This window comes from Rattus norvegicus, chromosome 1, assembly GCF_036323735.1.
Source record: "Rattus norvegicus strain BN/NHsdMcwi chromosome 1, GRCr8, whole genome shotgun sequence".
Lineage (NCBI taxonomy): Eukaryota > Metazoa > Chordata > Mammalia > Rodentia > Muridae > Rattus > Rattus norvegicus.
In genome coordinates, this window is record NC_086019.1 from 78,022,668 (window position 1) to 78,044,727 (window position 22,060).

Here is a 22,060-nt window from a genome sequence, read left to right on the forward strand (position 1 = left end):
TTCCAAGCTCCAAGCCGGCGCGAGACACAGGCGAGGGCTAGCGGCGGCCACATCTGCACTGGGTGCCGGTGCGCATCTGCACAAGAAAGAACTGCCGGCCAGGGTCCCCGCCACGCAGCCTGCCGCCCCCACCCCCATCAGCGCGCGCGCGCCCAGCCCCGCTGGCTGGCAGACACGCGCTCGCGCTGCCTACCCTGGCTGGCCCCCACGCTGCCACCCCCGATTCCCTGAAGGTCCCGCATCCGGAAAGTGAGGTGAGCGCATCCGTACCTGGTGAGGAGGGATAAACTGAGGCACGGGGGAAAAGAGGAATGGGGAGGAATGGACAAGTATGTAAATGGATGGACAGATGGGATGGATAGTTGCTGCTCCGTGGTCCTTACTCGCCCAAGACGCAGAATTCTGCAGCCCCTTGGAGATCAGAGTGTTCAAACTCTACCTACAGACGCCCCTCCGCCTCCACCGCGTCAAACCCTCACCCGAGATTCGCAGACTCCTTCCCCAGCCTTGGGGACCTTTGAAGGCATCCTGTGTCCGCCAGAGATGCAAGGACCAGTCCAACCCCATTGACAATCAAACTCACCCACTGCCGCCGCGGATCCTAGCAGCCCAGCCCCCTCCCAAAAGGCCTGGCACCAGTCACCTAGCCCAGTACACCCTCCCCGGGGACCTAGGAGTCCCAGCCATCCTCCGGAGCCCCTTGGGACACGGGCGTCGGAGCCCCGGCCCCCGCCTTCCGGATCCAGGTGTCCCCTCCGCACACCCAGCCCGAAGCCTGCGTCTCGAGGCCGCGCTCGCGTCGCCATGGCAACGGGAGTCTATTTTGCGCCGGGAACACACAGCTCCCTCCGCAGCGCCCCCCACCCACCCTGCTCAAGAGTGAGGGGCTCAAAGGGCGGGGGACAGTGCAGTGATGAGGATGAGACACTTAGAAGGGACCGAGTTCCTTGGACAAACATGCAGAGATTGAGAGAGCCCCTGACAGAGGAACTGGGTGTGGAAATTACAAGGAGGATACAGATCCAGGCGGGGGAGGTTGGGGATGGAGGGCCCAGAGAGATCGGGACAGAGTCCTAGACAGACGCAGAGATGCAGAGGATCAGACACAGGGACCCGACGGCAGAGCCAGGTTAGAAAGAGAAAAGCCGGCTGGACGTAGGCACGGGTCCTGAGAAGAAGGTGGACAGAGTCTTTAGGCAGGGACCCCTGACAGCCCAGACAAAGTACCGCTGCATGTGATATCCGCTCTACCCCTAGCAAGGATTTGGGGGATCTTTCCCCAGTGCTACCGTAGCCCGGACCCGCTCCTCTCCTCTCCCTTCTTCTACAGGTCCCCAATCTTGCCTGCTTTCCGCATTCCTACCTCAAGTCATCTTTCTAATCCCTGAGACTCCTAGGAACCCCTTCCACATGCTCCTAACCCCTTCCTTGATCTGCGCACCACCACCACCACCTCCGCAGCCGCCCCCTACAGACCCCACTCGGGCCATTTTAGAGGCTCAGGTCCTTTATTGGTTGTGCCCTCCCCATCTCTAGGTCTCACTTCTCTCACTCTCTTTTACTTCCCCTCCTAATCCCAAGGCCTCTGTTTCTCTCTGTGTGTCTCTCTGTGTGTCTCTCTGTCTCTGTCTCTCTCTGTCTGTCTTTGTCTACTTTTCATCACTACCCATCCTTCCGGTACCACCTTCTGTGGGTTTGTATCTCTTTCCTGGCTGATTATCTCTGTCTTCCTGTTTGCGTCTGCATTCCCCTTTTCCTGGATCCTGTTCCTCTGTCCCTTTCTCGCTTCTCCGCTTCTCCGGCACCCTCACCACGCCTCCCCCCACCTGCTGCTGTTCTCTGCAAGGACCCTCCGGAGGCATTCAGATCCACCCAGCCCAGCCCACTTCTGACATCCTAGCCAGCATTCTCCACCCCCAGCTGGCAGGAATGGGATAAGACTTGTTGGGGGCTTCCTTTTCCGAGCCTGGCTCCTTTTCTTTGTAACCACCTTGTGTCACTCAAGTCCTGAACTGGATTTGAGAACCAAGCAAGGTGCAACCAAAGGAAGAACCGGGGTTTTGGGCCTCCTTTCCCACCCACCCGCTCTGGCTGTGGAGGAGGACATTGCCTTGTGAGTGAGAACTAGAGGTCGGGGGCGGTGTAGGGATGGGGCGGAGTAGGGGATGGGGCGGGGATGGGGGCGGGGCAGGAGTTCTCACAAGCCAGTTGCAGATTCTGCGCAGCTGGGCCAGAGTGTGCTTGCACCTATATGGCTGCATGACAGAGCTAGGATGAACGTGGACGCCTGCTGCCCGCCAGCCCAGTGCAGGGAGCTGGTAGAGAGATACAATGTTTCTCGTGTGACTTAACATATAAGCCTTGGACAGTGATGTTTAAAATATGTACAAATGTTTGTATGTTCGTGTAGAGTGATATGTGTATGTGAGCACTCATGCACTCACACACATGCTCTGAAATGTGTATAGGCACATCACAAGGCTGACACTGAGTGTCCTTGCTTTGGGGCTGCAGCTTAGGCGCCCTGTGGTCTGTGGTCTGAGCAGTCTTGTTTGAGAGAAACAGAACGGGTCGCCTTGTCTCCAGTGTCTGCACTGGCTGCTACATCTGCAGATGGTTGTCCTCTGTCAACTCACAGCCTTTGAGCAAGGGAGACAGCTGCCTTCCGCCCCATCAGCACAGATGGCTTCCCACTGTACATGTCAGTACTCAAAGAATGAAGGGATCTATATGGCTATGCCTGCTACCCTCAGAAGAGCTGGCTCTCTAAGTGTCTCACCTCCCTTGTCACAACCTAGCCCAAGTTTGATCACCGTGGAGCATAGGACCCCTTAGAATTTTGTTCTCATCTGAGGGTTGGGCAGATATGAAAATCCACCTCTCGTATTTGCTTCAGCATTTTCCAAGATGTAAACGTTTTCCTGTGCGTTTACATGCATCACACGATGGTTCTGAGTGCCGTGGAGAGGCAGCAACGATGTAGCTCAAATCATTCGCCTCCATGCACATTCTAGTTCTAGTCTAAGCATTGAAAGGCACACAGCAAGACAGTGTGTGTGCATCCTGTGACAAACATACGAGAGCGTCAGAAGAAATGCAGCAGGGCAGGGAACCCCAACGGTCAGGGGCTGCTTTGTGGCTTGTCAAGATTATAGGTGATGAAGGAGGGGGTGGAGGACTGCCAAGCTGAAATCTGCCAAACAAGGCAGCAGCAATTGCCAAGGGAAGGAAAGAAGAGAGTTCTTGGGCATGACCTCAAAAAGGTTCCAAGGGATGGCTCTCAATCTGTGGGTCTCAAGTCTTTTGTGGGTCACCTAAGACAATTGGAAAGCGCAGACATGTTTACAACATTACAGTTAAAAAGCAGGGCTGGAGAGATGGCTCAGAGGTTGAGAGCACTGGCTGCTCTTTCAGAGGTCCTGAGTTTAAATCCTAGCAAACATTTATAATGAGATCTGATGCCTCTTCTGGTCTTTGAACATGCATATATAAATCTTTTTTCTAAAAAAGTGGCAATAGAAATAATTTTACTGTTGGGTGATGGGTCACCACAACATGAGGAACTTTTTTAAGTGTCCCAGCATAAGGAAGGCTGAAAACCACTGGCCTAGAGAAAAAGGAAAGAAAGAGTGGCACTCAACAGCATTCTGGGTAGAGCAAAGATTAGCGTTAGTGAGGCCAAGACATGGTCTGAACAGGGAAGCTGTGATGTCATCTGCCTACTTCTGTTTGCTGGTTTTGTTTTGTTCTGTTTTAAAGACAGGGTCTCTTGTCGTCAGGATTAAGCTTGTGCTTGCTATGTAGCTAAGAATGACTCTAAATGCTCGCCCCTCCTGCCTCTGCCTCCCAAATGCTGGGAGGAGAAGTGGGAGCCACTGAGACTGCCTCCGTTTTAAAAAGACCTGTGGTAAAGCATGGTTGGACTTGGTGGCCCACACCTTTAATCCCAGCACTTAGGAGGCAGAGGCAGGCAGATCTCTATAAGAGACTACAGAATAAGTTCCAGACCAGCCAAGGCTTCAGATAGTGTGACAGTGTCTCAAAAATAAAGTTTGAAAAATTCTGGTAAAACACAGATAAAATTTACACTTAGCCATTTTAGTGTCTGGCATCGTCCCTAGGTTGTGTCATGATATCTATCTAGTTCCAGAACATTCTTTTACTTTAAGAGTGTGTGTGTGTGTGTGTGTGTGTGTGTGTGTGTGTGTGTGTGTGTGTTGATGTGTTGGGTATGTTACTCAGGATGATTGATCAGAGAAAGTGAGATGGGGCAGGATGAATTTAGGCTTCTTAGCTGCCTAAGGTCCTTTTCAAGGACCAAACCCTGAACCATTTTGCAGGGTTTCTTTATTGTTACACAAAGGGCACCTTTAGCAAGTCAGTTTCTGCATGGCAAAACCACTTACTGATCTAGGTACTGTCTGAAGGAACCATTACCTAAGCTATTCCCAGCCATAAGAGACTTCCTGGTTTGCCAGGACTAAGTTATGCAAAGGCTCTGAGAACCCTTCAAAGGAACAACTCTCAGATAACAACCACTGACTATTTACAAAAGGTTACTTCAAAGCCTAAGAGCCATTGCTCCAAGTTAATGCCAGAAACAATGGCTTTGCTAAAATTCTGCTACCTGCATGCGTGCGTGCGTGCGTGCGTGCGTGCATGTGTGTATACATGCCATGGTTCACATACAAAGATGAGAAGACAAGTTTGGGGAATCAGTTTTTCAATATCTACCATCTGGAACCCAGGGAATCCGATAGAGCAAGCACCCTTACCCACTGAGCCATCTTGCCTGCTCTAGTTCTAGAACATTCTCGTCACTCTGAAACAAAGCCCTCTATGTATGAACCCATCACTTCCGTATTCTTCCAGCTACAAGATATTAATAATAAATAGGATTTCTGTCTTCATGGCTCTGATTCCTGCAGGTCTTTCATATAAGTGAGATCATATACTGTGTAGTGTTTATGTCTGGCTTCTTCCTCTTAGAACAATGTCCTTAAGCTTCACCCATGTTGTAGCCTTCATAGTATCAACGTGATTCCTCCTCAAGGCTGAGTCGTAGTTCGATGTGTGGATCACCACATTTGTTGACCTGTTCATCTGTTTACCAAAATCTGAACCATTTTCTGCTTTTAATCAATTATATATAGAGTTACTTTCGTTCATGCATTCTTGTGGTCATATGTATATAGATCTTTGGGAGTAAACACAAAGGAGTGGAATTGCTGGTTCCTATGGTAACAATTAATTTGTATGTGGTTCTGGAGATGAAACCCTCAGCCTCATGCATGCTATGCAAATGCTCTCCCACTGAGCTACATGTCTGGCTCTCTTTGTCAGTCAGTCTTTCTTGCTAAGCTGACTGGGCTGGCTTTGAACTCACTGTATACTTGGCTGGGTCTTGAGCTTGTGATCTTCCTGCCTCAGCATCTCAAGCAGACAAGGGTAACAAACCTATGCTACCGTATCTGATTTTAATTTTTTTGTGCACCATCAAAGTCTCCATGTGAGCCAAGCCCACTTCCAAGGTGTCCTTTAAATACCTGATGTGCAGGCTCCTAGTGAGCAGTGAAATAGCCTAAGCTGGAGTTCTCAGCAGGGGTCTAACCTAGGGCCAAAAGGGAAAGCTGAAGGCTAAGTGTGAATGTACACTCGGGAGGTAGAGACAGAGTTCAGTGCCAGTCTTAGTTACACAGTGAATTTGGTGCCAACATGGGTTCAATGGACTTTATTACAGTAAAGCCAAGCAAAAAGTAAAGAAAGGGGCATAGGAAGAGAGAGGGGGATGGAAGGAAGGGGGAAGGAAAAGACAGACAGAGGAGGGAAGAAAGGAGGAAGGGAGGAAGGGAGGAAGGGAGAGAGAGAGAGAGAGAGAGAGAGAGAGAGAGAGAGAGAGAGAATCCATACACCTGTAACTTGGGAAGCTGAAGCAGGAGATTCAATCACTCATCCATTTGAAACTAACCTGGGTTAAATAGTGAGTTACAGCCCAGTTACAGGATTACAGAATGAGACTCTGTTTTTTTTTTTTTAAAAAAAAAATGTTGAGATTCCATGTTTTAAGAGGTAGAGCCACATCTTGGGGAACCCCAGCATCCAAAAGCTATCTCCCTACTTCAGCTTTCTAGCACTTGGGTTGTCTCTCTCTCTCTCTCTCTCTCTCTCTCTCTCTCTCACACACACACACACACACGCACACACACACACACACACACACACACACACACACACACACACGTGTGCACAGTGGACAGAACAAATTATAAAATCACCTAAAAATATTTACTTGAATACATCCCAACCCCCCTCCCTCCTCCTCTGCTGTGTTAGATCCCTATGACTGTCACTACTCAATGTTTCTCCTCAGCAGTCTGAAACACATGTGACATTTTTGTCTAGCACCTCCGTCCTCTCCCTGGAAGGTCCACCTCAGACCCACAGGAATCTGTGGGTTTATTCAAGGCTGCATTCTTGATGTTCCTGACACCCCAAGGGTTGCTTCCAGAAGGAGTCTTGCCTTACACACTGGGCACAGCCTTTGCACCAAGCCTCTGAACAGCTGTCTCTCTGGGCCTTGTCAAGATGCCCTTTGAGAAGAGGGGGAGCCTCTGAGAGGAAACACCTTGAGTCTGCCTCTGCTTGTAAGACCCGGTTCAGAACGATTTATCCTTTGGGGAAGAGGAGGGTTCCGCTCTCCCGGGTCCCAGCCAGGCTGTCTGTCCACCCCCATATCTTCTCCTGCCCACACTGGCCTGTTCTTGACCTGCCTGGACAGTTGCCATGGAGACAGCTAGAAAGCCTGCCCTTCTGACCCACCTACCCAGTCCCATTTCTCATCTCATCACCCCCACATCAAATATGTTTCTTCCAAAACTGTGAACAGCAGTGACACTTTGTGTGTGTGTGTGTGTGTGTGTGTGTGTGTGTGTGTGTGTGTGTGTGTGTGTACAAGATAGGACACCTTTTGAGAATTGTAAACCAAACAGCTTTAAGCCTGTAGTTCTTAACTATACTGTATCCCCACCATCAAGAGAACTTTCCTGTCTGTTGCTCTCCCGATGTATCTTTGGCTGTCCTGGAATTCATTTATATGCCTCAAGTTGGCCTAAAACTTGAGACAATCCTCCTGCCTCCACCTTCACATGCTAGGATTACAGGCGTGTGTCACGGTGCCTGGCTTGTTGTTTTGTTGTTGCTGCTTCGTTTTGTGTGTGTGTGTGTGTGTGTGTGTGTGTGTGTGTGTGTGTGTGTGTGTTTTAGGCAGTACCGGGAGGCATCTTAGGTTGTCACACACAGGCATCATCTGCATGTCTGTCAGCTGCTCTACAGGTGCATAGGACAAAAATGTTTGATGATTCCCATGTCAGTATCAGTATCCCTGCACCTATGTTGACAGCAGGGCACGACCTTCATGGCTAGCTCTCAACTAATTCATATTCTCTCTCTCTCTCTCTCTCTCTCTCTCTCTCTCTCTCTCTCTCTCTCTCTCTCTCTCTCCCTCTCTCCTCCTCCTTCTCTTCTCTCCCTTCTTCTCCTGCCTCTCCTACTACACCCCACATCTTTCTTCCCTATCCCTCCTTTCTTCCTTCTTCCTCTTCCTCCCTTCCCTCCCTCCTCTTTCCCTCCTTCCTGGGCTCCTCGGGTCTCTGGCTGCGGCTCACCCCCCACACACACATCTTCCTCAATTCCCCTTTCCACCTTCTGCCTTAACACCTTCCTTCTCTGTCAAGTCCTCCCTTCGTAAAAACTTCTGTACGCCCCTCCTCCGTCCCCGCTAATTCTTTCTTTTCTCCTGCTGAGCCCTTCTCTCGTCGCTCCCTTTGCCCTCCCCTCCCACCGCTGCAATTCGGCTCCGGGATCCGCAGCCTGGCGTCCCGGTGTGCACCATGCCGGCCCTGCTGTTGATCGGGACCGTCGCGCTGCTAGCCTCCACCGCGGGCCCGGTGGGGGCGCGCCCATCCAACGACACAAGCGCCGTGGCCCCGGGCCCGCTGCCCGCGCTACTCGCGCACCTGCGGCGCCTGACCGGGGCTCTGGCGGGCGGCGGGAGCGCAGCGGGCGCCAACGCCAACGCCACCAAGACCAGCCCCGCGGGTGGCACGGGTGCAGCGGCACGGGCGCCCCCTCCGGCCGAGCTCTGCCATGGCTACTACGATGTCATGGGCCAGTACGACGCCACCTTCAACTGCAGCACCGGCTCCTACCGCTTCTGCTGTGGCACCTGCCACTACCGTTTCTGCTGCGAGCACCGCCACATGCGCCTGGCGCAGGCCTCCTGCTCCAACTACGACACACCACGCTGGGCCACCACGCCCCCGCCGCTGGCTGGAGGCGCCGGGGGCGCTGGGGGTGCGGGTGGGGGGCCAGGGCCAGGCCAGGCAGGGTGGCTGGAAGGGGGCAGGGCCGGGGGCGCTGGGGGTCGTGGGGGAGAGGGCCCAGGGGGCAGCACAGCCTACGTGGTGTGCGGAGTCATCAGTTTCGCTCTGGCGGTGGGCGTCGGTGCCAAAGTGGCCTTCAGCAAGGCGTCACGTGCGCCCAGGGCGCACCGGGAGATCAACGTGCCCAGGTAAGTGTGCGCTGGGACTGGAGGGACAAGAGGGAGCCTGGAGCTGGGCACTGGGAAACAGACAATCCGAAGGAGGCGGTTCCTTGATGCTGGGAGGTGGAGCAACTGATTAAGGGGCAGGGCTTACGTTGAGAGGTACGACTACTGGCTTTGGGGTGTGTTCTGGGCAATATGAGTGGCTTGGCGGGGGCGGGGCCTGCGCATTGGAACGTGGAGCCTGTTGGTGTGTGGCTACACGGATGGCTGAGGTCCAAGCGAGTGGTGGGAAATAACTGGAGCTCCATGACAGAAGCGGATAAAAGGACCTGGCTGTAGAAAAGAATTGGTATGGAGAGTTCATTCATTCGATCAGTATTTCTTAAGTACTTCTGTGGGCCAGGGGCTAGGGATACAGAATGGAACAAAAGTCCCGCCTTTCTGGATAAGCCTGTTTCCTAAGTCCAAGGATTCTGCCTGTGATCTGTGTGACGCTGAACACCTTTTTTTTTTTTTTTTTTTTTTTTCGGAGCTGGGGACCGAACCCAGGGCCTTGCGCTTGCTAGGCAAGCGCTCTACCACTGAGCCAAGTCCCCAACCCCGCTGGGCACCTTTCTTAACCTCTGTGCCTCTGCTTCCCTGCATAGACAGTAGGGCTAAGAATAGACCTCCGTTTATTTGAACTGTAAAGGAGATTAACTGAGCTGATTCATGTAGAGTCATAGCCGAATAAGTGGTCATTAAATATCTGTGGTAGCTCCAGCAAGCTTATATGTAGCATAACTCTAGATATTGATAAGTGCTGTGAAGAAAACAAACCAATGTAAAAAGTTATGAGAAGGAGTGTTGGTTCAGGGAGGGATTTAGCTGAAAGTTTAGTTGAGGGATTTAGTTGAAGATCAAAGTCTGTCTGAGCATGATCCTGGAGGAAATAAAAGGCAGAGCCATTCAGGTATCTGTCTGAGGGTCGTTCCAGGCACTCCAGGAAGAGGGAAACTGCAACATCAGGGAGACATCCTGTTCTGAGGAGGAGCAGGCAGGGCCTGCATTTTTTTTTTCCTGTGTGTTATGAAGAGCCACTAGAGATAGATATAACCCAGTGAGACGCCTGGGAGGCTGTGTATGAGGGCAGACAAGAGGTAAAGACTACAGCAGCAGACCAGGAGAGAGTGCCCGTGATTTCCAGGTGGGAAACGTGCTGAGCAGTGACCTGATCGGAGATGTATTCAGGAGGTCTGTTGTGAAAGATTGCAAGAAGGAAAAAGTTCAGAAAGGTCTGCCTAAGTGAACAAGTAGGGCATCTTTTAGTGTAACCAGAAAGGCTACCCAAGGAATAATAATGTCTTAGTTCACGGTGGGGCATGGCCACCCAGGCAGCTGTGGAAGGACCACAGGAGGGGTTCCTGAAGGAATTCATCAAGCAAGAAATGTGGCCTAGAAAGGTTGACATTAGAAGGTGCATAGTCAAAAGTGGACCGTGTCTCTACACTGTGGATGCCCTAAAGAAGAGGAGAGGGATAGACAAAGAGTCCTGGATCCTTACCCATCTCCCTCCCATCCCAGTCCTTGACTACCCACCCATCCATCTGCCGTTTTTAGAGCTCTGGTGGATATTCTCAGGCATCAAGCAGGACCTGCAACCCGCCCGGACCGGGCCAGAAGCAGTTCTCTGACCCCAGGGCTGGGAGGCCCAGAGAGCATGGCCCCTAGGACGCCCAAGAACCTTTACAACACCATGAAGCCCTCCAACCTTGGTGAGTGCAAGAGAAAGAGGGAACCTCATCTCTGGTCATGCCCTCATTCCTGTGGCTCTGTCCTACTCATGTGACACTCCCCAACCCTGATGCCTTGGCCCCACTCCAGTCTCCATTCATCAGCTGTGAATGTTTATTCTTTCAACATGCATCCTGCTCATCCTAAGAGAACTTCCCAAGGTCCTAGTAGACAGGAAAAGTTCTGGTCTTATTTGAGCCAGGAAATGGGGGAGTGGTGTGGGGGTGCTTTTCCCAGAGACAGGAGTAGCTTCAGCTGCAGGAACTCTGGATGGCTGAAGAAGAGCTCATGAGGCTCTCAGACCTGAGACCACAGACAGATTGGAGTTCTAAACTTCTTCAGGCTAAACTCAGGTTCTCCGTCCCGAAGTCAATGGGAAATCATTGAGGTGCTTTGAGCAGGGAGCAGACAGACATGAATAGAAGATAGATAGATGTTGACCCACACAGCTATAATCCCAAAATTCTGAATGAAGGCTGAGGTAGGAGGATCAAGAGTTGGAGACCAGCCTGAGTTAAATATCGAGATCCTGTCCCAGAAAACCAGGGATCCTGGGCAGTAGGAGCTCACAAGTTTAATTCCACCAGTCAGGAGGCAGAGGCAGGCAGATCTATGAGTTCAAGACCAGCCTGGTCTATAGAGCTCCAAGACAGCCAGGGCCACACAAAGAAACCCTGTCTCAAAAAAACAGGAGGAGGAGGAGGAGGAAGAGGAAGAGGAGAAAGAAGGAAGGAAGGAAGGAAGGAAGGAAGGAAGGAAGGAAGGAAGGAAGAAAAATCCAAGGGGTAGAGATGCAGTGCAGGGGTAAATTCACCCGTGAGGAGCTGGAGGTGGAGCTCGTGGGTCCACTTGCCTAGAATCCAACAGTAAGGGCCTTGAGGTGCAGTTTAATGTTAGGGTGCTTATCTAACATGCATAGAACCTGTGTTCTATCTCTAGCCTGGCAAAAGATAGGAAGGAAGCCTGGTGGCCTGTGTCCCTAACCCCCAGCACTCGAGTGGCAGAGGAAGGCAGATCTCTGTGAATTCCAGGCCAGCCAGTACACACCGAGGATCCAGAAACAAACAAACAAACAAACAAACAAAAAACACCACCATCAACAACAACAAGAAACAAAACAAAAAGCAAATAAACAAACAAAAATCCCATGTTCTAGAATCTACAAGCTATGTTAAGAAAGAGGTTCCTCCAAAAAAAAAAAAAAAGAAAAGAAAAGAAAGAAAGAAAGAAAGAAAGAAAGAAAGAAAGAAAGAAAGAAAAAAGAAAGAGGTTCCGGAGGCCCATGCAGTAATAGAAAAAGGCCTGAACTGGGTCAGGGGTGGATGGAGGAGCTGATTTTCAATGTCGATAATGAGGGGACATTCAAACTAGGTCTTTGTGAGATTTGGCTTGGTTTTTGGTTTTGTTTTCAGATAAGGTCTCGATAGTCCAAGCTGGCGCTTCAAACAGTGTAGCTGAGCTTGCAGTGCTGAACTCCTTCCTATATCTCTCCAGCACTAGAGATTACAGACATGTGCCACAGTGTCAGGCTTTAGTCTGTCTCTCTCTCTCTCTCTCTTTCTTTCTTTCCTTTCTTTCCAAGACAGAGTTTCTCTGTGTAGCCCTGGCTGTCCTGGAACTCACTTTGTAAACCAGGCTGGCCTGAAACTCAGAGATCCACCTGCCTCAGCCTCCCATGTGCAGGGGTTGCAGGCATGATTCACTGTGTGAAGCCTCAAGCTAGATCCTGAGGGAGATTTCATTCAAATAGGGAAAGGAAGAGATTCAAGGCATTGAGACCAGCATTGCAGAATGTGCAAAGGCCCTGTGGCAAGCCTCAGACACCACCTCCATGTTCCATTTTTTCCTGTACCCATGGAAGGCATCTTCTGAGTGTTGGGGGAGGAGCAACCACTGTGATTGGCTTCTCACCTTAATGTGGATTGGGAAGATAGTTAAAAAAAAAAAAAAAAAAAAAGGCGTATCTGGTGATTCAGAGGGAGGGTGCCAGGCAAGGCAGAGATGTGGGGATGGGCCACCAGGCTTGAATGGCAAAAGGGAAAGAAGTGGTTTGGAGACCATCAGACTTCTGGCTGGGGTATTGGGTGAATGTAGAAGAGGGACATCTCACTCCCCAACCATGATCATGAGCACCCATCCTGTCTTCCCAAAGGGATCAATAGAATAAGTCAATCTGTGGAGTCCTAATGAGGGGGTGGGGGCTGTACTGAACTGAGAACCAGAAATGACACACTTCCGGGCAGGAGTGCCAGCTGGGATGGCGATGACAGTGACGTCACCTCCCTTCTCGGTCCCTCAGATAACCTGCACTACAACGTCAACAGTCCCAAGCACCGCGCCGCCACACTGGGTACGCTGAGGGCCGAGGCGCCCTGGGAGTCGGGGGTCCTCGGGCCCCACTGTGGGCCGCCCCAGCCCGGTGCTGGGTGGAGCCCCAGTCAGACCCCCGTGAGCCGGTGCTCACATGGGGCTGGCCCCACCAAGGCAGCTGCAGTGTCCTCGAAAGGACACCGGAAGTGGTGGATCTCCTTCCTGTCAAGTTTTGGGAAGATGCATCCCCAGCTGAGGCCAGGATTCAGTGGGCGCTGACAAATGCCAGCAGTCCCCAACCTGGAATGGGATTTCATCCTCAACCACAATCCTGTCCATTGTGATGGGAAAGGAGGGGCTCCTAAAGGTTGACGCTTTCACAGGCTAGAACTCCAAATCCTCACCTCCCCAAACCCTAGACCTCTGAAGGAGGAGGGCTGGAGCCTGAAATCTTAGATCCAAGGGAGGATGGTTAGAGCATGGACCCCTGTGGTTGAAAAAGGAGGGCTGGGATTTTCACCCCTGTGGCTGTGGGAGGAGGGCTGGGGTCTGAAATTCTAGGTCTAAGGGAGGGGGGGTGGCATAGACTGGAGTCTGAGGAAAGAGGGCTGGGGCCAAGCTCCTGGGTCTGACAGACAAGGGAAAAGATCAACTGGACCTTGAGTCTCTGGGAGGAGGGGTAACATCTGGATTCCTGTATCTGAGGGAGGGATGGTATCTGGACCTTCCCGCTTGAAAATGAAAGGGTATGGAACCCTGGGTCTGAGGGGGAGGGCTGGGCTCTGGTCCATGGGTCTGAAGGAGGAGGGCTACGGTCTGGACACCTGGGTCTGAGAGAAGGCGGCTCTGGGACTCTGGGTCTGAGGGAGGAGGGCTGGGCTCTGAATCCATGGGTCTGAAGAAAGAGGGGATAGTCTGGACATCTGGGTCTGAGAGAGGAGGGCTGGGTTCTAGATCCTTGGGTCTAAGGGAGAAGGGTTACGGCTGGGTCTGAAGGAGGAGGGCTGCACTGACTGAGTCTTCCCCCTGCCAGACTGGCGTGCTATGCCACCGCCCAGCCCTTCCCTGCACTACTCTACGCTGTCCTGCTCTCGATCCTTCCACAACCTCTCTCATCTTCCCCCATCGTATGAGGCGGCTGTGAAATCAGAATTGAATCGATACTCTTCCCTCAAGAGACTGGGTGAGTAAGCCTGTAGAAGGGAAACAGCCAAGGCCGGGGGGAGGGGGGGTTCCGTTCAGTACCATGGACAGCAGGTGGTGGTGATGGGGAGGTGCAAAAGGTTTCAGTCTTCCTACCAGCTTTTTTCCTACTTGGTTCTGTATTACCAGAGATATTTTGGGTTGGGTAAGGTCTTTTGTTTTTGTTTTATTTGTGTTTAATTTTACTTTTCTGAGACAGAGTCTTGCTTTGTGGTCCACATTGTCCTGGAACTCAGTAGCCCAGACTGACCTCAAACCTATGGTGACCTTCCTGTTTCCGCTTCCCTAGTATTGAGATGGCAGGTGTGAACCACCATGTCCTGCTTAGCTTGGTGACTCTTGTTGATCAAACTTTCAGGTCTCCTGGGTGCTGCTTGGGGTTTGAGTAAGGAGGTTAGAGGAGGAAGGTTCTGGGTTGTCATGGGATCCGTCTTTTGTCCACAGCTGAGAAAGATCTGGATGAAGCCTACCTGAAGCGCAGACATCTAGAGATGCCACGTGGAACACTGCCTTTGCATGCACTCCGGCGGCCAGGCACTGGAGGTGGCTACCGCATGGATGGCTGGGGTGGCCCTGAGGAGCTGGGCCTGGCACCGGCACCCAACCCCCGGCGGGTTATGTCCCAGGAGCACCTGCTGGGTGATGGCGGCCGAGCTTCCCGCTATGAGTTCACATTGCCTCGAGCGCGCCTGGTGTCTCAAGAACACCTGCTGCTATCCTCACCGGAGGCGCTTCGCCAGAGTCGCGAGCACCTGCTGTCACCCCCACGAAGTCCTGCACTGCCCCCAGATCCCACCACCCGGGCCAGCCTGGCTGCCTCACACTCCAACCTGCTGCTGGGGCCTGGGGGCCCCCCCACACCCCTGCATGGGTTGCCTCCATCAGGCCTGCATGCCCACCATCACCATGCCCTTCATGGCTCTCCTCAGCCAGCCTGGATGTCTGATGCGGGCGGGGGTGGGGGCACACTGGCCCGCAGGCCACCCTTTCAGCGCCAGGGAACCCTGGAGCAGCTGCAGTTCATTCCTGGGCACCACTTGCCCCAGCACCTGCGCACTGCCAGCAAGAACGAAGTGACTGTCTGAGGCCGGGTGAAGTGCTGGGGGCTGTGGCTTCCGAGGCCCCCTTCTTCCAGCCCAGATCTCCATCACAGGCTTATCATACACACCAAGGGTCTGAGACCAGATGGGCCCTTGGACCGGAGACCACGCCTCCTTTTGGGATGTTACAGTAGATGAGATCTCTCCTCCTACTTTGTCACTATTTGAACCAAGGCCTCCCTCCCATGATGTCATCCCAGAGGAAGGAGGCCTGTACATGAGGTCATTGCTAGCAAATATGTCTGTGTTTTATGATGTCATTGCAGGGACTAAACCTCCTTCCTATGAGGTCACCACAGAGGAAGAGCCCTGCCTATGAGGTCATCACTAGAGGTTATGTCGATTTTGCATGGCATCACCACAGAGACTCCTTTCCCGTGATGTCACCACAGACAATGCCTTGTCCCATCCTGTCATCCCTAGAAACAAAAATTTCTTCCTGAAGTGTCACTACGGAGATAAGTCTCACACTTCTTGAGACTTGTTGACATCATCCTGACTGAGCGCCGAGGCCTCTTGCAATTATCATCACGGGAAACATGTTTCTCTGCCGTGGAGAAGATGCCGCCGCCTTTCCATGATGCCACCACAACAGACAAAGCCATTTTCCTGGGACACATTGCAGGGTACCATGCCCTGCCAATTTTGTCCTCACTAAAGATTAGGCCTCCTTTCCACAATGCTGTCACGGGATTTTGCCTCCCTCCTGTGATGCCATCACCAGAATAGGTGCCTTGCCCAATGTCGCCATCACAGGGACCGTGCCTCTTCATGTGATGTCATTACCAATAATGACCACCTGTTCCTGGGACCTCTCCAGGGTGAGGCCCTTCTGTGGTGTGGCCACCAGATAACACCCACTTGGAAATGACACCAGGAGACACCTCTATTTCTCTGCCATGTCGTGAGAAAGTTGGGCATGTGTAGCCCAAGACCACCTGGGAAGAGGCCAGAGAAAGTAGTCGGTCCTGAGATATAATATGAAGGGTGTCGGCACTAGGGATGCTAAGACAGAGATCTGTCTGTAGGATGCTGGTGATGATGCCCTCCATTGCGTGGACATCATCATAGAGTGCTTCCATCTCAGAGGTGGTCCCCACTCTAGATGACCAATAGTAGTGATTGCATAATGATTATGTCATCAGAGTCCTTATCTTACTTCCCTATAACTAAGTCCGTGGCTTCTTCCCATGACCCCAGGGACATAGCCAACAGGATGTCTACTAGCCCCTCTAAAGGAACGTTGGGCCTGTGCAGTGAGTCCTTGGGGATGGCACCCATGGATGAGCTTCAGCTCCAAAGCCACTCTGACCCATGAGGCTTCTAAAGTCGTAGGACTCATAGGTGAGCCAAAGGGTGGCATCACTTCTTTCTGCCATATCTAAAGATATCAACTCTGTCAATAGAGGCCCCATCTCTACTGGAGGGGGAGGGTTGGGGTAAATGTGCTGCTGACCTTACCAATGATATTACCATTGACACCCAGTGTCCTCCTTTCATAATGGCATAGCAGTCGGGGTCCAATGTTAACTGTGTCATTTTCCAGGATTCCATAGGACTCACCTCAACTACCATATCATCTCCCAGGCATTATCACCATTAATGGTATCATCATTGTCTCCCAAGATTCCTCCCAACCATGGTGTTATCATCTCCCAGGGTTCAAACAACATGTTGTCATGATGTCCCAGGATCCACAAGCTTGTTCTCATCGCTTCCCAGAATCCTTCACAACATGCTCACCTCATCACCTCCTGGGATCCATCACAGCCTGGGGGGTCTTTATCATCTCCCAGCCATCTCAACCATACAGTCCTCACCATCTCCCAGGATCCATCAGAACCATGCTGTCCTTACCTCTCAGGAGCCAGTACAACCATGGTGTCCTTGTCTCCCAGGCTGTGCAATGGATAATGATGTCCTCATTTTCCAAAAATCCATTATGCCTCTCTACCAGGACTTGTTAGGACTGATGGAGCCAGTGTTTCTCATAATTCCTTATAATTGCAGTGTCACCTCCCAGGATCCACTTTAACCATGTCTTCATGTTTCAGTAGCCACCACAGCTATGATGTCACCACTTCATAAAATCCATTCCAACTGTGGTGTCCTTGTGTTGTTACATCCCAGGATCTATCTGATAATGTCACGAGTATCCTATATTCAATGAGAATCCATGAAAACCATCATTCTGTCACCTCCCTGGACCCATCAATTATGACCTATCATGACTCATTGGGATTAACTGTTACCATGGTGCCATCACCTCCAAGCAGCCATAATAGCCAATGGTGTCTTCATTCCCCAGGACCCACTTTAACCCCAGTGTCTCCATGACTTAGGATTTCTGAAATCCAGTGATATCATCTCTCCAGTCTACCATAACCACAGTTGTCATCACCTTTTGGACCCATGACAGCAAATAATGTCATCTTTTCCCAGAGTACGCTTCAGCCATGGTGCCATCCTCTCCCAGAATCCATGTAAAACTGTGTGTCCTCATCTTCCAGGACCCATGGCAATTGTGTGCCATCTGCCAGGACCCACCATCTTAGGGTCCAAATGCTGTGACAAGCTGTATTTCAATTGTCCTCTGGGGAACCAGCACAACAGGCCATTTCCCATTCCCTCCAATGGACTGGGGTGGAGCCAGCTATCTCCCTCTGATAATGTCACCCTCTACTCTGGCCCTTCTTAATCGTCACTGCCTCATTCCTGATCCAAATAGATATCTGGATCAGCTTCACCTACAGACTTGGCCTTGGCCAGCTTCCTTCCACTCACTGGTGAGTGCATCCAAACTCTTCTTGGATTACCACTGTCCCTTGCCCAGCCATCTGATCGGTGACAGGGTCATCTCTGTGACCTCTCCACAGCAGCAACAGAGAGGGAGCTTCCCAGCCCTTAGATGGCATCACTGCCCTACCCAACTCCATCCCTGGTACTTGGTCCCAACCAGGATCAGAACTTGCTAGCTTGGACCAAGCTCTCTTTAGAGAGGATGTGTGAGGTGCCACAGCTGATAAACCACCTGATGGCCTAGTCCTGGGCTGGGTATATCCGAGAGCAATGGCCCCTGCTACCTTTACCTGAAAAGGCCAAGGGTGCTCCTTCGCCCCTTTCCCTAACATTCCAGGGAGTACCCAGGGGCTTCAAGGAGTCCCTAATACCCAGTGCACAATCTTACCCTGCCACATCCAGTTCTCTGTACATATAGCCATGTTTCAGGGGGGCGGCCATTCCCCACTATTAAAGGGCTACATGCCCCCCTCCCAGCCCCTAAGGCAAGGAGGGGGGCTCTTCTCCCTCCTCTGGGCCGCCCTCTCCCTCTTATGCCTCCCTCCCCCACCAAATATTGGCCTCTGTGGCCATCCCTTCTTGCCCAGAGCCTAGATGGGATAGATGGTGCCAGGCTCTCACCAAGCTGAGGATAGTAGGAGGTTACCACCAATCTTCCTAAACTCCAGCACCAGGTTTTCTGTTTCCCAACTATAGATGCTCTGTGGGCTCCCCATCCATTCTAGGACCTCCCTTTAAGCGTGCTTAACACTCCCACGGAACACACAGCTTTTTTCAGCCCCCAGCATTGGAGGGGTTCAGGAGCTTTCAGCTTTTGTTTGCCCGTTCTCTCCCTCCCTCTTTCCCCCAACCTGAATTCCTTCCTGGGATCTGCCCTTACCCCAGCCTCTGCCCTCCACCTGCCTGACCCTGGAGTCTTGACCTCTTATTTTAATAAAGCCATAGTGGGGAGAGGTCTTGAGGGTGGGCCAGCAGGCCCTGTTCTGCTCATCCCCCACCATCACCACGATGCTTCCAGAGCTCCAGAGCGGGGACTTAGCCTTCTGAGTCTTCCCCTCCCCTTCCCCTCTGCTCCCCAGTAAACACAAACACACATGGACAAGGCATGCGCTGCCCTGAAGGAAAGCCCCCTTCTGGTTGGGGGCTGCAGAGGGGGTGTCAGAGACAAGATCAAAAGTGCCACACCAGAGGTTCCTCCACACCTCTGAACCCCATTCTTACTCCCCTCCTCACTCTTCCTCCCTGTGCTGGACTCACCTTCAACTTCCTGGTGAGGACAGCAAGAGGAGCTGGCACTTGGTTGGGGGTAGAGTGTTGTTTTTTGTTTTGGAATAAACAGCTGTTTTCCTGATCTTCAGTCTCAAGGTTTTCTTCTTGCCTATTCACTGGAAAATTGGGGACCTCCTGTTTCTGTGTAGTGAGGTATAGGTTTGTACAAAGGCATACTAACATTTGTCAGGGAAGGAACTTCTTTTTTTTTTTTTTTTTTTCTTTCTATTTTTCGGAGCTGGGGACCGAACTCAGGGAGGAACTTCTTTTTAAAGAATTATTTATTTTATGTATATGTGTACATTGTAGCTCTCTTCAGACACACCATTGTAGATGGTTGTGAGCCACCATGTGGGTGCTGGGAATTGAACTCAGGACCTCTGGAAGAGCAGTCAGTGCTCTTCACTGCTGAGCCATCTCTCCAGCCCAGCGGGCAGATCTTTTAAAAATGTTTCCTGAGGGTTCAGAGATACCCCTTGTCTTATGATTCATGAAGATGAGGAGTCAGAGAAGGGACATTTTAATGTGATATTTTAATTCTTGGTTTTGCTTTCCTTTTTAAAATTTCTAAATATTATATATTTAGTTAGGGTTTCCATTGCTGCAAAGAGACCATGACCAAGGACAACACACACACACATATAAAGACATAGATATACACATACGTACGTGAGTGTTTTGCCTGCATGGATGTCTTGGTGCCACATGCTTAGTGCGTGAAGAAGGCATCCGATTCCCTAGAACTGGAGTTACAGTTATGTGGGTGCTTAGTATTAAACTTGGTCCTCTACAAGATCAACTAGTGCTCTTAACAACTACTCCAACTGTTGTTTTATAAAACGAAAGAGGAGAGAGAAGGAATATGTTTGGTGGGTGTACAGTCAGGTATGTGGAAAGGGGTGCCTCTGTGGGCCCATGCTGAGGCATCCTTCCCCGTGACGGACCAGACATATGATGGTATAGTATAGAATAGAGTTTATTCAGAGCATGGGGAGGGGAGTTGAAGAAGTAGAGACAGAGAAAGGCAGAGGGAGAGAGTAGAGTACAGGCCAGCCATGAGAATGTGGAGAGAGACGGGGTAGGGGCAAGAGCAAGAAAGCAAGAGAGAGAGGATGGGGTGAGCAGCCCCTTTTGTAGTGAATCAGGCACACCTAACTGTTGCCAGGTAATTGTGGGGCGGAGCCTAGATGAAACGCCAACACCACCTGTCTAACTCCTTTAATTTGTAATATTATATTTATCTACTGTGTGTATGTGTCCCTGTGTGCGCAGTAGTAAAGATTGAATGGAGGGTCTCATGAATGTTAAATAGGTGTTGTACCAGTGAGTTATATTTCCAGCTTTCCCCCACCACCACCACCGCTTTCTTTTAAAAATATTTTTTAGCTGGGCAGTAGTGGCCTGCGCCTTTAATCCCAGCACTCAGGAAGCAGATACTGGCGGATCTCTGTGAGTTCAAGATCAGCCTAGTCTACAAAACAAGTTCCAGGACAACCAAGCCTACACAGAAAACCCTGTCTGGAAAAATCAGAAATAAGTGGATAAATAAATAAAAATATCATATTTTTTATTTTGAGACAAGGTTTGAAGTTGCCCTTCAGCTCAAGCAGACCTTGAACTTTCAATCCATTACGTCATCCTTCTGACTAGCTGTAATGGCAGGCCTATCTATGCCAACAAGCCTGACACCAGCATGTCTTCTGAGGAAAGCTATTCAGAGGGGGAGTAGGAAGGTAGGATGCTTTGAGGTACCTGTTTGAATGATAACTGTGGAGCTCTTGCCCTGCCTTTGCCTTCCTCTCACCCAATGCATCGGATTATGTTCTAGTTGGCTTCTCTTGCTGTGATAAGCACTAACTTGACCAAGCCGGCTCAGTCAACAGGTTCTCCAGGGCGGGAGTGAGGATTGAAAAGAAAAAATGGGGGCTGGAGAGATGGCTCAGTGGTTAAGAGCACTGACTGCTCTTCCAGAGGTCATGAGTTCAAATCCCAGCAACCACATGGTGGCTCACAACCATTTGTAAAGAGATCCGATGCCCTCTTCTGGTGTGTCTGAAGACAGTGACAGTGTATTCGTCATATATAAAATGAATAAATAAAATCTTAAAAAAAAAAAGAAAAGAAAAAATGACAAAAAGACAACATTCAACATGACTCCAACCAGTTCTGAGGCTGAAGCAGATGTTTTCCAGTCTGCTTTTATACCACTTTAATTACATGCAGAATAATAAGATCAGTTCTGGGTCGAGGAACAAGCAAGGTAAACAAAATCTGGTAAACACCTTTCTAGGGGCTGGTCAGGATGACCGGGATAAAAGGACTGCCACACACACTTCAGCTGAGCTTGCTCTGAGCTTTGCATTAACTCAAATGTAACTCATTTCCTGAATCCAGGCCCAAAGCCAGATTCCTGCCCTGAGATTATTTCTTTTGTCTGGTAATGTCAGATTCCCGCCAAGGTGGTAGAAGCAAGTAGCTCCAAAAGGCTCTCTACACTAACTTGAAGAGGAAATGGGTTGTTTCAGTTTATAACTCCCACACCCACCACCGAGGGTGTGGTCACAGCAGGAGCTCAAGGCAGGACACAGGAGGCAGGAACTGAAGAAACAGAGGCCATGGAGGAACACTGCTTACTGGTCTTACTGTCATGCTTAGCATGCTTTTTTTTTTTTTTTTTTTTGGTTCTTTTTTTTCTTTTTTTTTTTCTTTTTTTTTTTTCAGAGCTGGGGACCGAACCCAGGGCCTTGCGCTTCCTAGGCAAGTGCTCTACCACTGAGCTAAATCCCCAACCCCTTAGCATGCTTTTAAAAAAAAAAATTATTTCATGTATTTGAGTGATCTAACTGCATGTACACCTGCATTCCAGAAGAGGGCATCAGATCACATTACAGATGGTTGTGAGCCACCATGTAGTTGTTGGGAATTGAATTTAGAACCTCTGGAAGAGCAGCCAGTGCTCTTAATTGCTGAACCATCTCTCTAGCTCCCTCAGCAAGCTTCCTTATATATCCCAGGCTCACCATGAGTTTGGCTCTCTGACATGGAAACTTAAGGGTTCTTT

General features: G+C 50.7%; 1 protein-coding gene across 8 annotated transcripts; it reads left to right on the forward strand.

Annotated features, from left to right (window-relative positions):
- Positions 1 to 12: 12 nt before the first annotated feature.
- On the forward strand, positions 13 to 19,081 carry Shisa7 (shisa family member 7). 8 transcript variants are annotated; one of them, XM_063274859.1, is made up of 6 exons: positions 13 to 254; positions 7,734 to 8,569; positions 10,166 to 10,299; positions 12,618 to 12,668; positions 13,662 to 13,811; positions 14,276 to 19,081. In XM_063274859.1, exons 2-6 carry the CDS (start codon positions 7,890 to 7,892, stop codon positions 14,914 to 14,916), a joined length of 1,656 nt encoding a protein of 551 aa, XP_063130929.1. In that variant the 5' UTR covers positions 13 to 254; positions 7,734 to 7,889; the 3' UTR covers positions 14,917 to 19,081. The 8 variants fall into 8 exon arrangements, with proteins under 8 accessions (XP_063130929.1, XP_017445242.1, XP_038947493.1 ...); XM_017589753.3 differs by having other exon boundaries at positions 17 to 254; positions 7,869 to 8,569; positions 10,145 to 10,299; NM_001145175.1 differs by having other exon boundaries at positions 164 to 254; positions 10,145 to 10,299.
- Positions 19,082 to 22,060: the final 2,979 nt, after the last annotated feature.